The sequence below is a fragment of the Lepus europaeus genome, chromosome 1 (assembly GCF_033115175.1).
Source record: "Lepus europaeus isolate LE1 chromosome 1, mLepTim1.pri, whole genome shotgun sequence".
NCBI classification, from domain to species: domain Eukaryota; kingdom Metazoa; phylum Chordata; class Mammalia; order Lagomorpha; family Leporidae; genus Lepus; species Lepus europaeus.
In genome coordinates, this window is record NC_084827.1 from 115,714,477 (window position 1) to 115,730,382 (window position 15,906).

Sequence of the window (15,906 nt, forward strand, 5' to 3'; positions counted from 1 at the left end):
CTGGCTTTGGATCAGCACAGCTCCAGCCATTGCGGCTATCTGGGGAGTGAACCAGCAGATGGAGTACCTCTCTCTCTTGCTCTCTCTCTCTCACTGCCTCTACCTCTCTGAAAGTCTCCTTTCAAATATATAAATCTCTTTTATTTATTTATTTATTTATTTATTTATTTATTTATTTATTTTGACAGGCAGAGTGGACAGTGAGAGAGAGAGAGACAGGGAGAAAGGTCTCTTCCTTTTCTGTTGGTTCACCCCACAATGGCCACTGCGGCTGGCGCACTGCGCTGATCTGAAGCCAGGGGCCAGGTGCTTCTCCTGGTCTCCCATGCGGGTGCAGGGCCCAAGGACTTGGGCCATCCTCCACTGCACTCCCGGGCTACAGCAGAGAGCTGGACTGGAAGAGGAGCAACCAGGACAGAATCCAGTGCCCCGACCGGGACTAGAACCCGGTGTGCCGGCGCCGCAGGTGGAGGATTAGCCTATTGAGCCGTGGCGCCAACTATAAATCTCTTTTTAAAAAACTGTATTATTCCATGGAGACTTCCCTTAGGGAAAAAGTCAGCAAATGAGAACATTGATATCGAAATTGAAACCTTGTCCTGTGTTTTGTAGCTGCCAGGGTCCGCCCTTCATTTGTATCCTCAGAGCTGATACTTCTGGGGCCCAGACTCCGGGAGTGACGTAGAGCCCAGAGGCTGGGTAGTGTTTGGGAGAGGATGGATAGAGTTTGTCATCTGACTTCTGCTTTTCCGGAGATCTCAGTGTGTGCAAGAGATGAGGGAGGTACTTGCCATTATCTGCCAGTTCATGAACCTAAGAGCAGAGTGGATTCGGTGCTCGATCAACATTGTAAAATGACAAAACCTCTACCAATCCCATTATCTAGTGTTTTTTTTTTTTTTTTTTTTGACAGGCAGAGTGGACAGTGAGAGAGAGAGACAGAGAGAAAGGTCTTCCTTTTTGCCGTTGGTTCACCTTCCAATGGTCACTGCGGCCGGCGCACCGCGCTGATCGGAAGGCAGGAGCCAGGTGCTTCTCCTGGTCTCCCATGGGGTGCAGGGCCCAAGCACTTGGGCCATCCTCCACTGCACTCCTGGGCCACAGCAGAGAGCTGGCCTGGAAGAGGGGCAACTGGGACAGAATCCGGTGCCCCGACCGGGACTAGAGCCCAGTGTGCCAGCGCCGCAGGCGGAGGATTAGCCTGTTGAGCCGCGGCGCTGGCCTGTCTAGTGGTTTTTAATGAGAACTGTACTAAAGGGCATGCTTGTGCATATATAGAGCACATGCTAATACTAAGAGATTGTGCAACTCTAAAGTACTTTATGAAAACAAATGTTTGAATTGTGTTTAGTTTACTGTTGGTTTATTCAACAAATACTAAATATCTCCTGTGTGTCAAATATCAGTGAACGTAATTAACAGAATTCCTGCCATCAGGCCAAGGGATTCTGTTTGACTCACAGGGCTTAAACAAGTCTTAATATCATTTCCGAGCAGAACATACCATTACTATTCAATAAATTCTACTTATATTCTTTGAATTTTGGTGATCTATTGATGGCATACATGCCATTAATCTGCAAATAAAATAATTGAGAACTGGAACACCTATCCCTTGATTATGTCAAATAGTAGAGTTTATAATTCCCCCATCCATTGTACTGGTAAATGGCATGTGTTATCCAAGTTAAAATCTCAGCTTCTGCTGTCAGCTGAAATCTAAGCTAGACCTATCAGTCAAACAGCGAAAGGGAAGGCTTGGGACCTAGCTAGCAGGATCGCTCAACTGTAAGATAAAAAGAAGACAGCAGAAGGGTAACCTGGAACACACCTCTACCTTAGGCAAGCTTAGGGGCCCAGAGGCATGGTTAGATCAGAGGTTCTAAATGAGAGATGTAAATCAGGTCTCAATTTGTACCGTCTCGTCCGACTAAACGAGCGAGCAGTGTCATGGGACATTCATTTCAGAGCAACACGCATGTTTACCTTTGTCTTCTGATGGAAAGGAACTCCAAAAAATGAATGGAAAATGGAATTAAAAGTTGAATTCATCTTGGCAAAAAAAATTGAAATCCATGCATTATTTTCTCATAGCATGCATTTTCCATGAACTTTTTGAAGTCCCCTTTTGTCTCTATGTCTTGATGTCATGTAGAGGGATGCCATATAGAGGGATGGAAGGTTAAAACACTCCCACGGGGCCGGCGCTGTGACATAGCGAGTAAAGCCACTGCCTACAGTGCCAGCATCCCATATGGGCACCGAATCCAGTCCCAGCTGCTCCACTTCTGGTCCAGCTCTTTGCTATGGCCTGGGAAACAGTAGAAGTTGGTCCAAGTCCTTGAGCCCTTGCACCTGAGTGGGAGACCCAGAAGAAGCTTCTGGTTCCTGGCGTCTGATCAGCCCAGCTCTGGCCATTGCAGCTATCTGGGGAGTGAACCAGCAGGTTCACTGTCTCTTTCTCTCTCTCTGCCTCTGCCTCTCTCTAACTCTGCCTTTTTTTTTTTTTTAGAAAACTTTTATTTAATAAATATAAATTTCAAAAGTACAACTTTTGGATTATAGTGGTTTTCCTCCCATAACCACCCTCCCACCTGCATACCATCCCATCTCCTATTCCCTCTCCCAACCCATTCTTCATTAAGACTCATTTTTAATTATCTTTATATGCAGAAGATCAACTTAGTATATACTAAGTAAAGATTTCAACAGTTTGCACCCACATAGACACACAAAGTATCAAGTACTGTTTGAAGACTATTTTTACCGTTAATTGTTATAGTACGACACATTAAGGACAGAGATCCTACATAGGGAGTAAGTGCACAGTGACTCCCATTGTTGATTTAACAATTGACACTCTTATTTATGGCGTCAGTAATCACCCAGGCTCTTGTCATGAGCTGCCAAGGCTATGGAAGCCTCTTGAGTTCACAAACTCTGACTTTATTTAGACAAGGCCATTATCAAAGTGGAAGTTCTTTCCTCCCTTCAGAGAAAGGTACCTCCTTCTTTGATTGCCTTTCAAATAAATAAATAAATCTTTAAAAAAAAAAACACTCCCACAAGGATTCTGAGTTGCTTCTAACTGAGAAGTATGGCCTCTCACCACTGACATGGAGCAGGATGCACGATGGTAGTCCGATAGGCTGCGTGAATACCGTTTTCTACTTGGCCTGCAGTGGCAGCACAGAACTGGGCCTTCCCTTTCCTTTCCGGGTCAAAGGTGTTCCCTAGGCTGTCGTGGGCAGGGACTCTGAGACTCAGGAGATCTGGAAATCCTACTCAGTGCCATCCCAGATACCTCTTCTTCACATTGTCTATTATTTTCTAAGCCAAATGGAGCACTCAAAGCATTTTAACAAAATCATTCTCATAAATATAACTAGAGCATTTATTTAATTCTCTAATAAATACATCAAATAAAATAAAAATTCCCAATGATGTAACTAAAGCAGCAGTTTGAAGATTTCCTGTGTACCCTACATGTTCTCTAATGAAAACTACTTTCTTCTACTTCTCCTTTCATATCCAGTTCAGATTTAAGGGTACTGGATTGCTGCATCTGAAAGTCGAGTCAGACTTTCTTAAGTAAATTTTGGTACATTTCTTCCAAGTTAGTCAGTAATGCTTCCCTCCTTTCATTCCTCTTTAATATTAAAACTTAATAAAATATATTAATAAGGATATGAATTCTCATTTTTCAGTCACATGTTAGAAGAGACAGAGATAGAGAGGTAGGGGAGGGAGGAGGAGAGAGGGAGATTGCAGTTGGTTACATTTCTGAATTACATACAGAATAACATTAATTTAAAAAGTCTTGGGACACCACTTTTAGTTCTTGAGACAATTATAATTTATAAAACTCTTTCGACCTATTGGCATTTTCTAGTAAGGAAGTTAAATGGCAAAGCAGTTAAATGTTAGCTTGGAAGTTTAGACCAGTTATTAATAGTTGATCCTAGACTATGGGTATTTACAATGGATGGTGGTTAGATATAATAAATATTGGGGTCAGTGCTGTGGTACAGCAGGTTAAAGCCCGGGCCTACAGCGCTGGCATCTCAAATGGGTGCATGTTCAAGTCCTGGGTGTTCCACTTCTGACCTAGCTCCCTACTAATGAGCCTTGGAAAGCAGTAGAAGATGGCCCAAGTCCTTGGGCCCCTGCACCCATGTGGGAGACCTGGAAGAAGCTCATGGTTTTGGATCGGCTCAGCTCTGGCTGTTGGGCCATTTAGGGGGAATGAGTAAGCGGATGGAAGACCTCTCTCTGTCTCTACCTCTCTCTGTAACTTTGTCTTTCATATAAAATAAAAAATAAATCTTTAAAATATATAATAACTATAAATAAGTTTTATATAATATACAAATATTATATAAGCACAAATAAGTTTTATATAACAATTATTTATATAAATGCAAATCAGTTTGGGACCTGCGCTGTGGTGTGGCGGGGTTAAAGCCATATGGGCTCCAGTTCTAGTCCCTGCTGCTTCTCTTCGGATCCAGCTCTCTGCTATGGCCTGGGATAGCAATAGAACATGGCCCAAGTCCTTGGGCCCCTGCACCCATGTGGGAGACCTGGAAGAAGCTCCTGGCTTCTAGCTTTAGATTGGCGCAACTCCAGCTGTTGTGGCCATCTGGGGAGTGAACCAGCAGATGGAAACCTCTCTCTGTAACTGTCTTTCAAATAAATAAAAATAAAATCTTTAAAAAAATGCAAATCAATTTTATATAATAAATTCACACTGATATACTAAATACAAGACTGATTTTCTATCCAGTTCTATGAATTTCTCACTTCAGAGGTTTTTCAGTGATTAGAACATCATCAGTGAAGTTTTGTTTTTTTTTTTTAATGTGTTTTTTTGTCTGCTTCTCTTCCTGACTTCCTATCTGCTGTTGTGTCCGTGTGAGGATGCTGTTAGATTTGTGGTGTAATTTGAGGTATGGAATATTCCACATAAGTGAAATTTAATGGGGTGATGAGTCTCTTGTGTTTAGGGGAGTGGACTGGAGGAGCAGTCTCAGGCAAATCCATAAAGGTCATTGCCGAGGGGCCCCTGAACTAGTGGCCTACCATCTGTTCACCTGTGTTTCAATTGCATAAACATGCTGGCAGAACTTTCCCTCTGCTGAGAGCCATGTTTGAGCACGTTCAACACAATAATGCACAGTGATGAGTAAACTCTTTGAACATTTAAGGGTAGGAAGAAAATTACAGAGCCCTTGAGAAGAAAAGCCGTATTTAAGATTTGTGGCTTCTTAGCTGTGTTAGACAGAAGCCTGTGGCGACCAGGGTAAACTGTTTCTCGGAGAACCTCTGTTTGGACATCAGGGCTGGTACAAATGAGTTTATTCCCCAAGTGTGTCTGTGGCCTCCTTAAATATTAACGGATCAGAAATCCATTTTACGCCTTACGAGATTTAAAACGGAATGATAAAAATAAGAAGCAAGGGTGTGTTTTTGTCTTGGGACAAGAAAGCAATGCGTAAGCAAGGATAGCTCTAAGAGCAAAGAAAAAAAAAAAAAAAAAACAAAAACCCAAAGCCATTGGAGAAGCGGGGTTATGTTGGTTTCCAGTCTCTTATTGTCAGAGTGGTTTGGTTTCCTTAAAAGATTCTGCCAGCTCTGTTGGCAGTGGTGGAGCTAAAAGGCTTTTCGGTTACTCGTGTTTACTGCCTCGTTGAGACTACGTAGCGGGAAAGGGCTTTTCCGTGGATAATCTTTCCAGCCGTGGTGAGAGGAGGAATTGTTGGGACGACGGTAGCTGAGTCTGCGATGATGGGCCTTGAAAACCACGTTAGAACAACGTTGCTCGACGTGAAGGCCCAACGCCTGAGACCCGGTGTCTCGGCAGGTGAACGCCTCAGACGCCGCCGTCGGGTGCGCGCGCGGCTCGGCTGAGCGCGGGAGCCCTGTCAGGCCGCCCGGGGGGACCCGCGTGTGGCACGAACGGTGGCCCTGGTGGGGCTGCTGCCGCCTGGCCTCGCCAGGCAAAGCCCCGGAACCCAAACCCTCACCTGAGGAGTAGCCCCAGCCGGCTGGCCCAGGGGCGCGCGTCCTCCCGGTCGGTCGCAGCCTGTCCTGTCTCCCGGCAGCCGGGGCGCGCGTCCAGGAGGGTTCCTTCCCAGGCCCGAAATTTGCATCAAAGGACGAAGAAAAATACATCCAAAAATAAACATGAAAGCCAAGACTCCATGCCAGGAACTCCAGCCACACACATCCTGTTGGCTGCTCCTCTCGCCTCTCTCCTCACAGTTCTGAGTCTTTGAATCCGCCCGGAAGCCGGCTCCGACCCCTCGGACCCTGCGCCTGCCTCTAGGTTTCGGCTCCCCTGGCCCCGCGCTTTTCCATGGAATGGCGAAATGACTGCCATCCAGAAAGGAAGGGAGTGAAGTTATCGGGAGCTAAGTGAAGTTAAAAAAAAAAAAAAAAAAAGAAAGGAAGAAAAGGAAGTCTTTTTTCCTATTGCCTGGGACTGCCTGAGCTTTCCTGGAGATCCGGCAGCAGCGGCTTCCTCTCCGTGCCCCGAGACACGCTCGGGCGGAGATAGCAGCAGCAGGTCCTGGCCATGGAGACGCCGTGTGCGGGCCGGAGAGAGGACAGACGCTCCCTGGATGCGTGAGAACGAGAAGGGCGGATGCTCTGCCAGGTCAGACTGGGTGTTCGATGGGGTAGGGAAGGGTGGGAGAGTGGAGAAATACTCGGGTCGCAGTTTGCACTGGGGTTGAGGAATTAGCCTCAAACACATCCTTGGCTCTCTGCTAATTAGGTTCCACCAGACCTAAATCCTCACCATGGCCCGGACATAATTTGATTTCATCTTTGTTTGTGGTGCATGGGGGTGGGGGAGGAGGCGAGCAGGCAGCTCTTGGTTTTTGGATAGTGGAGGATGCGTATTTAGCCACATGGGCTTAGCTGTATTTCTAGAAGATAAATACATTTGTTCCTAATGAGGCGGCGTTCCATTTCTCACATCAATACTGAATGTAGGTGCCCCTCTAGTGTCCTGTTTGAGTGGCATATATTAAAAATGGATTTGGGGGCAAGAAAGCAGATTGAGGCTATGGTGCCACACTTTCCGGATGCCCAGCTGGTGTCTCGCCTGTTGCTCTGACTTTATGAAGTCCTCTGTGTTTATGGGAATTCTGTTACATTATTGATAGTGTGAAGTCCTACCTGCTCCCCAAGCTATGATCTCACTAGTTCTCAGAAGATGATCAGGGGGTCTGAACAGATCAAGGCTCGGCTGGCAGGTGCCAGGAAACCCCGGATGCGTCTGGTAGACCTGCAGGCAGGGTGCTGACCCAGGAGTCCTTTGCTCTCAGCAGGTGCTTGGGGCACTGTTCATTCCAGGAGTGTGCGGTAGATGTGCTCGGGTCTTTTAAAGGAGTTGCTGTTGCCAGAGGTTCTGCAGTGCCTCCCTTGGCCATGCACTTGCTGGCCTGCTGTTGACCCTCGCTCCCACCCTCTCCCTGGCACTTTTGTCTCCAGCGGCTCTCTGTGTTCCCTCAGCTAGCCCACTGGGCATGATGCCCTGCCAAATAGCTGCTCAGCTCCATGGTAATCGAGGTCCCTTTAAAAAGCTCTCTAAGAAGCTTCTGTCGTATTCAGCAGACACACTGCTTCCCACCATGTGCAGGTGCAGAATGTACCCTGTCTGCCCTGTTTGCAGTCTAGTGGAGACGATGGACAAGCAGGAATACAAATATGACATAAACTGAATAGAAAAGAGTGAAAAAAAATACTCTGGAAAGGACTCTGCGTGCTAGGGCATCGTGGGGAGGACAAAAATTTTCTTTCCTCCCAGGGTCTCATCGCATTCACAGACAGGTCTGATCCAGAATGCTTGTGTGCTCACAAGGCTGGTTTTCAGCACCCCCAAAGGATTGGGGTCAGTTCTGCGAGTGATAGCCTGTGGCAACCTTGTCCTGAGGGCGGGGTGGGCGCCTTCCCCCCTGCTGCTGCTGTGCCCCTGTCCCCTGCCCCCCTCGGCTCCTTTGCTGGTTCCCTGGAGGGGCCTGGGGCGAGCTCAGCCTGTCCTCAGACGGTGTCATGGGTTGCATTGCCACATGCCTGGTTCTGGTTTTTGTTTGTTGTTCAGGCGTCATCTGAAGATTTAATGGGTCCCGCAGGCAAAGGCGGGTCTCCTGGGGAAGGCTGTGAAGACGTGAGACTCAGAAGGAGTTTGTGGTGTGGGCAGGGGCAGATTGTTAAGCTCTTTATGTGCAGAGGGCCCTGTGATCACGGGACTTTGCAGCACTCTGGGGACCAAATTCCACTCCTGCCTTGTCTGCAGGCTGCAGGCGAGGTTAGGGCCCAGACACTGGGACAGAGCATCTGACACTGGGAGGGACGGGCAGCCGGAAATCCTGTCACAACGGTGGCCTCTCCAGATTCTCGCAGTCTTGCTGTGGGTTGATCTCACGGACCTCGGCGCTTTGAGCTGTGTGGCCCCAACCGATGAATGCGAGACAGACCTTCCAAAGGCTACTTGATGTGGTCAAGTGGTCTGGCCTGAGACGGCAGTCTTTTCCTGGTTTAATGCAGCTTTGCTGGGTGATTTCTTGGCAGAGCTCTCTGGCTTCCCGGGCTTACCTTACTGTAAAGTAGAACGACTTTTGTGTAAATTCTGCCTTGTTGACCAGGGGGGTCCAAGTGGCTGCTGATGGATTACTTACTTGCTTTATGGGCTGAAGACTTCAGTGTGCCACTGCCTTTTGGGTTTGCAAAATAAAGAAGGCAGAACCACAATTATGTGGTTGGAAATATGTGGCTGGAAAGGATAAAATATAGGGCAACCATTTATCTTGTATCAAAATATATTATTTGGAAAAAAAGAGAAAGTTTTTGGTATCTTTTATAGTTGTCTTTCTTGAATCTGGTTCCACATTTGAATTATCCAGGGGGCTTTTGTTGTTGTTGTTGTTGTTGTTAAGATTTATTTATTTGGAAGGCAGAGTGATAGAGAAGAGAGAGGGAAAAAAGAGATCTTCCATCCACTGGCTCACTTCCCAAGTGGTTACAATAAGCAGGGTTGGGTCAGACCAAAACTGAGAGTCTGGAATTCCATCCAGATCTCCCACTTGGATGGGTGGCAGGGGTCCAAGCACTTGGGCCATCTTCCACTGCTTTCCCATGTTGGCTAGCAAGGAGGTGGATCAGAAGCAGAGCAGTCAGGACTTGAACTGATGCTCTGATGCTGTAGGTGTTGGCTTATCCCACTGTACCACAAAGCCAGTGCCCCCTGGGAGATTTTTTTTTTTTTTAAATTCCCAAGTCTGGGTCCTTTCTAGACCAATGAAACAGGAATCTTTAGAATCTTGGGACCTAGGCAGCTTCTTCAAGTGTCCCAAATAGGGTTCCTGAGCATCCAGGGCTGAGAAACAGTGTGCTGTGGCCACCCACCATACCCCTTCATGCCCACATCCTCAGCAAACAGCCGGCTGGAGTCCTCACACCATGCCGAGACTCTGTGCCTAAGTGTTTGTGCCTTACTGCTCTGTGTGGAATTTCCAACTAATTTTTCCCTTGCTCATACAGCCATTCTATCTCCAAGTTGGAGTTTCTGCCAGATACAGATGATAATGGCAATCAGAACTTAAGAGAGAGAGTATGTAGGGTTTATCAAAGCCTGTATGGATTAGAGACTGCCCATGTGTTTTGGATTTTGAAAGTGTTATGTGAAAATAAGGTGGAGGATCATTCCCCACATTCTATCATCTTGCAAGCAAGCACACATTCTTGAAGCTGTGAGAGCATTGGTATCACGTCCCATCATGTCACTCCTAGGAAATCTCTCTGTGAGAGAAAGAGATCTCAAAGGCAAGTGTCATCTTATTATGGAAGAGTTTTGTACTCAAGGATCCCCTGGGTAGCTTAGGAGTCTTCCCCCATCCCTGAGCTATAGTTTGAGAATGACTCTAGGATAAATTCCCAGGAGAAGAATTACTAATTTGAAGAGATGAAAACTTTTATGACTTTTGATAAATACGATCATGCCTATCGATCATGCTTATTTTCATTAGTTTTTATTTTGTCACCAGAAGTATTTGAGCAGCCCAGTGATTTGTTGGTGGGATGCTCTAGGCCCTGGTTTCTACTTGCCTCGCCCCATTTCTCCCCTTCCCTCTTCTGCCAAAACATTGCTCTGAGCTTGGGGTCTGAGTGAAACATATCACCAAGCAATACTGTGATTTTTTTTTTTTTTTGTGAAATTAGTGAAGTGAGTCCTCTTTTTTTGCATACCCATATTGTTTTTTCTTTTTCACTGTCAAAATTGTATCTTTAATAGTTCTGGGGAAAGCACAGAGACCTTTCCCAGATGTAAGTGTTAGTTAATGAAAATGGTTTTTTATTTTTTGGGCCTGTGCTATTTGTTGTGGCTTTTTAATTTATTTGCTTGGAGATTATTTTTCCTCATGCACAGCTTTGTTCAAAGTTCATAGAATTGCCTGGGACAAACATTCTGACAAAGGAAAACATAAGTAATAACTTTCTCTTTCTCTTTCACTGTATATTCTGTGGAGTATAATAGGTCTTAAGAAAGGGAAGACGGGCCGGTGCTGTGGCTCACTTGGTTAATCCTCCGCCTGTGGTGCCGGCATCCCATATGGGCGCCAGGTTCTAGTCCTGGTTGCTCCTTTTCCAGCTCTCTGCTGTGACCTAGGAAAGCAGTGGAGGATGGCCCAAGTGCTTGGGCCCCTGCACCCATGTGGGAGACCAGGAAGAGGCACCTGGCTTCTGGTTTCAGATTGGCGTAGCTCCGGCCGTTGTGGCCATTTGAGGGGTGAACCAACAGAAGGAAGACCTTTCTCTCTGTCTCTCTCACTGTCTGTAGCTCTACCTGTCTAATAAATAAATTAAAAAAAAGGGAAGATGTGGAAAAGTGATTGGATACCACATTTAATACTCGCTATACGTTCGCAGGAACATATGCAACTTGTGAATGGCACAGTAAAGGGCAGTTGCGGATCAAAAAAAGTTATAGTTTTTGAACAGCTTTTTAAAAAGTTAGTGTTTTAGTTCTCTGAAAACTGTACCTGTAAACATGCCATCGTCAATGGTATCTTTCCTTCATTTTTTAAAAAAGATTTATTTATTTACTTGAAAGTTTGAGTTACAGAGAGAGAAGGAGAGGTAAAAAGAGAGAGAAAGAGAGAGGTCTTCCATCTGCTGGTTCACTCCCCAGTTGGCTGCAACGGCTGGAGCTGCGCCTATCCAAAGCTAGGAGCCAGGAGCTTCTGTCAGGTCTCCCGTGTGGGTGCAGGGGCCCAAGGACTTGGACCATCCTCTACTGCTTTCCCAGGCCATAGCAGAGAGCTGGATGGGAAGTGGAGCAGCTGGGACTCGAATCAGCACCCATATGGGATGCCGACACTGCAAGCGGCTGCTTTACCCGCTATGCCACAGCACTGGCCCCTTTCCTTCATTTCTTTTTTTTTTTTTTTTTGACAGGCAGAGTGGATAGTGAGAGAGAGAGACAGAGAGAAAGGTCTTCCTTTTGCCGTTGGTTCACCCTCCAATGGCCGCCGCGGTAGCGCGCTGCAGCCAGCGCACCGCATTTCTAAGAGGTTTTGTTATACATGGCAGACAGCCTAGCGAACGAGGTGATAATGAGTGAGGGAAAATTAATAAAATCCCTAGGTGACTTGCTGACGATGACAGTTCCAAGCATGTGTGTGATAGCCTGAACTCTATGCATACACTTTTAGAGATGCTTTTGCACAGGTGGGGATTTATCTCCCCCAGATTCTCTTTCTTGCTGTCTGCTTTTGGCTTCAGATTTTCTTCTCCCTTATCCAAGCCCTTCGTCCATACTTAACCTAGGTCTAAAGTGTCAGACTCATGTTTTTGTCCTCCAATTTTTTATTCAGATGTCAAAACATTCAGAAAAATTGAAAAAGAAGTCTCCCTTCTACCCACTCCCCCACCAATCCTTCCCAATGTACTCCTATACTAGTGTATATAGTTACTTCCATATATACTCCTGTACTTGTGTATACAGTTGCCACATATACATATTCATATATCCGTATATATGTATATATACATATATATGTATATACAGTACTTATATATACAGTTGTCCCTATATATACTGGTATACTTGTGTGTACAGTTGTTCTTCATCCACAAGTTGCAGGTCCTCAGATTCAAACTATGGATTAAAAATATTATGAAGAAATCATACCTGTACTGCGCATTTATAGATGCTTTCCTTGTCATTATTACCTAAACAATACAACAGCTGTTGACTTAGCACCTGCATCGTACTAGGCATTGGAGGTAAAGCATGCAGGAGGGTGTGTGTAGGCTACATGTCAGGGTGCCATTTGTGTGAAGGATCTGAACATTCATGCAATGTGGTATCTGGAAGGCCCTGGATCCAGCCCCACACAGACACCAAGGGAGAGTGTGTGCGTGCGGGCACTTCAGAAACCGTGGGGAAAAATGGAATTAAAAGTCAAGTTTATTTCGGAGCAAAAAACTTTTGAAACCATGCATAGTTTTTTCATAATATGCATTTTTAAAAGATAGAGTTGTTTATTTGTTTGAAAGGCATAGCGACAGAGAGAGGAAGGGAAGAAGAGACAGAGATCTTGCATCTGTTGGTTCACTTCCCAAATGACTGGGTTGAGCTAAAGGCAGGGGCCTGGAACTCCATCTGGGTCTCCCACATGGGTGGCAGGGGCCCAGGGACTTGGGCCATCTTCTGCTGCTTTCCCTTGCGCATTACCAGGGAGCTGGATCAGAAGCAGAGCAGCCAGGCCTGGAACTAGCACTCCAGTAAGGGATTCTGGTGTTGCAAGCAATGGCCTAACCTGTTGTATCACAAGACTGGCCCCCATAACAAGCATTTTCCATGAAGTTTTTGTAGAGCTGTGTGTGTATAACACATGTGTCTGTGTGTGTATATGTGTGTGCACCTGTGCGTGTTCCTGAGCCCTCTGAAGCATGCTTCAGACATCATGATGCTCGGCCCCTCGGGCTCTCAGCTGGGCTCTCCCTTGGCACAGCTGCACATTGGCCACTCCCCTTCCATGCCCACCCTCTTTCTGGCTCCTCAGGTGTGGTCAGTGTGAAGGAGGCAAAGACTCCAAGAACACAGGTGGCAACTGGCCAGATCACTGCGACAGCCCTGGCCTTCTTGCCAACTCTATGTCCTCAGGCGAATGACATAAGCTCCCTACACCTCTTTTCTCTATTGCAAAATGAGGATCAACATAACCCTATCCCGAATGGTTGCAGGGAGCAGGAATCTAATGCAATCAATCCCTCAGCCCCCAGAAAGCAGCCAGTGTCTGGTGTGGTGGTGTGTTGGATGGGTGCACTGGCAGAGCCCGGTTCAAATACCCCGTGCCTGCTCACACGCCTCATGCTGCCCTGGCTGCTGCCCAAGCGGCAGTGTTCAAACCATCCACCCTGGCATTGTTTTCCAGTCATCTGGCCTCCATTAGTTGGCATACACGGTTTTGCCAGCCTAACTCGTATCAGCAAGCACGGGCTGAGCATCTACTAAACACTGGATACCATGTGAGGCACTGAGGGTGCAGAAATGGCAACTTGTGACCCTCCAGGAGCTCACGGCGTAATAAAGACAAACATGTGAGAATACAGTAAGCGCTACGACAGAGGTGCATCCAGGGGCTGGAGTCAGGAGGAAGAGAGCGAAGCCACCAGGAAGAGGCAAGAGGCTTCCCAGTGGGCCTTGCCAGCGTCAGGCTGCAGGAATGTGACCAGCAGGAATGCACTGCCTGTGTGTCTGACACCAGCGCTTCTGGTCTAACACCTCCACCCACAACAGGACTCGGAGCAGCCCACAGGGCGCCAGGGCCAAGCTTCTCTCACCATCTAGTTCTTGGTGGACGGGGGAGCCTCTGAGAGCCTCCTGGCTTTTCTTTTTTCTTATCTTTTTTAAAGATTTTATTTGTTTATTTATTTGAAAGGTAGAGTTACAGAGAGAGGGAGAGACAGACAGCTGGTTCACTCCCCAAATGGCTGCGATGACCAGAGCTGGGCTGATCCCAAGTCAGGAGACTCTTCCAGGTCTCCCTTGCGAGTACAAGGGCCCAAGCACTTGGGCGACTTCACTGCTTTCCCAGGCCATTAGCAGAGAGCGGGATCAGAAGTGGAGTAACCAGGACTAGAACTGGCACCCCCATGGGATGCTGGTGCCCCAGGTAGTGGCTTAGCCCACTGCACCACAGCGCTGGTCCTTCCTGGCCTTTCTTGAGGCCAGAACTGCTTTTGGACAACCAGCTGCTCCTCCCCACTCCTTTCCCCCACTCCTCAGAGACTAGCCCCGTGCCTTCTGGCTCTCTGGGTGCAGAAACATGTAACAAGCCCTGACAGGTTAACCAGGGGAGCCCCAGGTCAAATTCTCAGTGAAGCATCTCCTGGCAGACATCCGCTTCGAGCTGGCTCAGCGCACCTGCTGCCCAGGCCTTCCTGCTCCTTTTGCCTGCAGTCACCTCCCTTCTCCATCTCCCCCAAGATCCAGCCCGCACGCTGGGCGTGGCCCCCTCTTCTGAGCCCCAGTCGTTTCCATGCCAAGTGAATGACATTGGGGAGGAATAGGGCAGCCTATCCACATGCCTATGACTGCATAGCAGCTTCTTTGTAAGATCCGATCTGCCCGTGAGCAGAGTTTGACAAGACGCTGAGTTTCTTCTTGAGTTGATGAGGATCCAGATGATCAAAAAGCAAAGGCTAAGAAAGGTGGTTTTGAACCCAAGACCATCTGGATCAGGCCAACATGGCAGCTGCTAAGATACGGGTAAACTGGAGGTTCCTCCAAACCAGTCCAAGAAATCTGCAAGCTGAGAGGTTCTGAGACAAGGGCTCAGAGCAGGAGGATAAATGAGGCTTCAAAACTGGACCAGAGAGGCTGGCACTGGGGCACAGCTGGTTAAACCACCACTTATCAGAGGGCTAGTTCCATTTAAATCCCAGTTCAGGTCACCTTCTAGATGCTCTGCTTCCTATCCAGCTCCCTGCTAATGCACCTGGGAAGGCAGCAGAAGACGGCCCAAATGTTTGGGCCCCTGTCATCCACATGGGAAACCCAGATGGAGCTCCAGGCTCCTGGCTTCTGTGGCCCTTTGGGGAGTTAACCAGCAGATGGAGGATCTCTCACTCTCTCTCTCGCTCTCTCTCTCTTTCTCTCTTTCTCTCTCTCTCTGTGTCTCCATGTCAATCCTACCACTCTGTCTTTCAAATAAATAAATAAATCTTTCAAAGAAAAAAAAAAAAACTGGCTCAGAGGGAGCTAAGACCCTCTGTAGACATACTCAGAATTTCATTTGGCATTTGGTTTCTCCCACACTGGGAGGCCGGCAGGTCTTCATCAGTGGGGGGCTGGGCTAATGGGTTGTATTGACCACCAGCTGAGGGCCAGCAGCCATTCGTGTCTTTTTGTATATATTACCTCTTTAGTAGTAGGTAACTACCAGCTTCATCTGGAAATGTGTTTAAAGGATCCAGCTATGGGAACTTTCAGAATGAAAAGATCTTTTATTTTATTTCGGACAAATTTAGGTTAAGACCCAAATGTTGGATTTTGTCTTTTTTGCTATTTAGTCCACAGGCAGATAGGTCTATGTGTGGAATGTCAGCAAAGAGAAACAGTCCACAGACACTTCTGATCTATGATTTGTGACCCCTGGAGCGTTCATTGATCAGCTATTTAGCCTTTGAAATTTGTTGTGTGCATGTGCACATTTCTCTGAGAAGCTTTCATTCTAAACTGATGGAGAGCTGCTCCCCTTCAGAAGATTAAGCGCCGTTTTCTGTAGAATCAGAAGTATTTAGGCCGGATTGGGTGGCCTGTTCCCTTCATGTGGGAGAATACTGCAAACTTACTGCCAGTTTAACACATCTTTGCAGAAAACTGTCTAC

At 47.0% G+C, this 15,906-nt stretch overlaps 1 protein-coding gene across 2 annotated transcripts in view; it reads left to right on the forward strand.

The window, feature by feature from the left end:
* RAPGEF4 (Rap guanine nucleotide exchange factor 4) overlaps positions 1 to 15,906 on the forward strand; it is a 328,711-nt gene that overhangs the window by 81,375 nt on the left and 231,430 nt on the right. Inside the window, exon 1 of one of the 2 annotated variants that reach the window (XM_062187808.1) lies at positions 6,588 to 6,658. The exons of the other annotated variant lie outside the window; for it this stretch is intronic. Within the exon in view, the coding sequence (XP_062043792.1) occupies positions 6,647 to 6,658 (12 nt within the window). The 5' untranslated portion in view covers positions 6,588 to 6,646. Of the gene's footprint in view, positions 1 to 6,587; positions 6,659 to 15,906 lie in introns of those variants that run through there. 2 annotated transcript variants of the gene reach the window in all.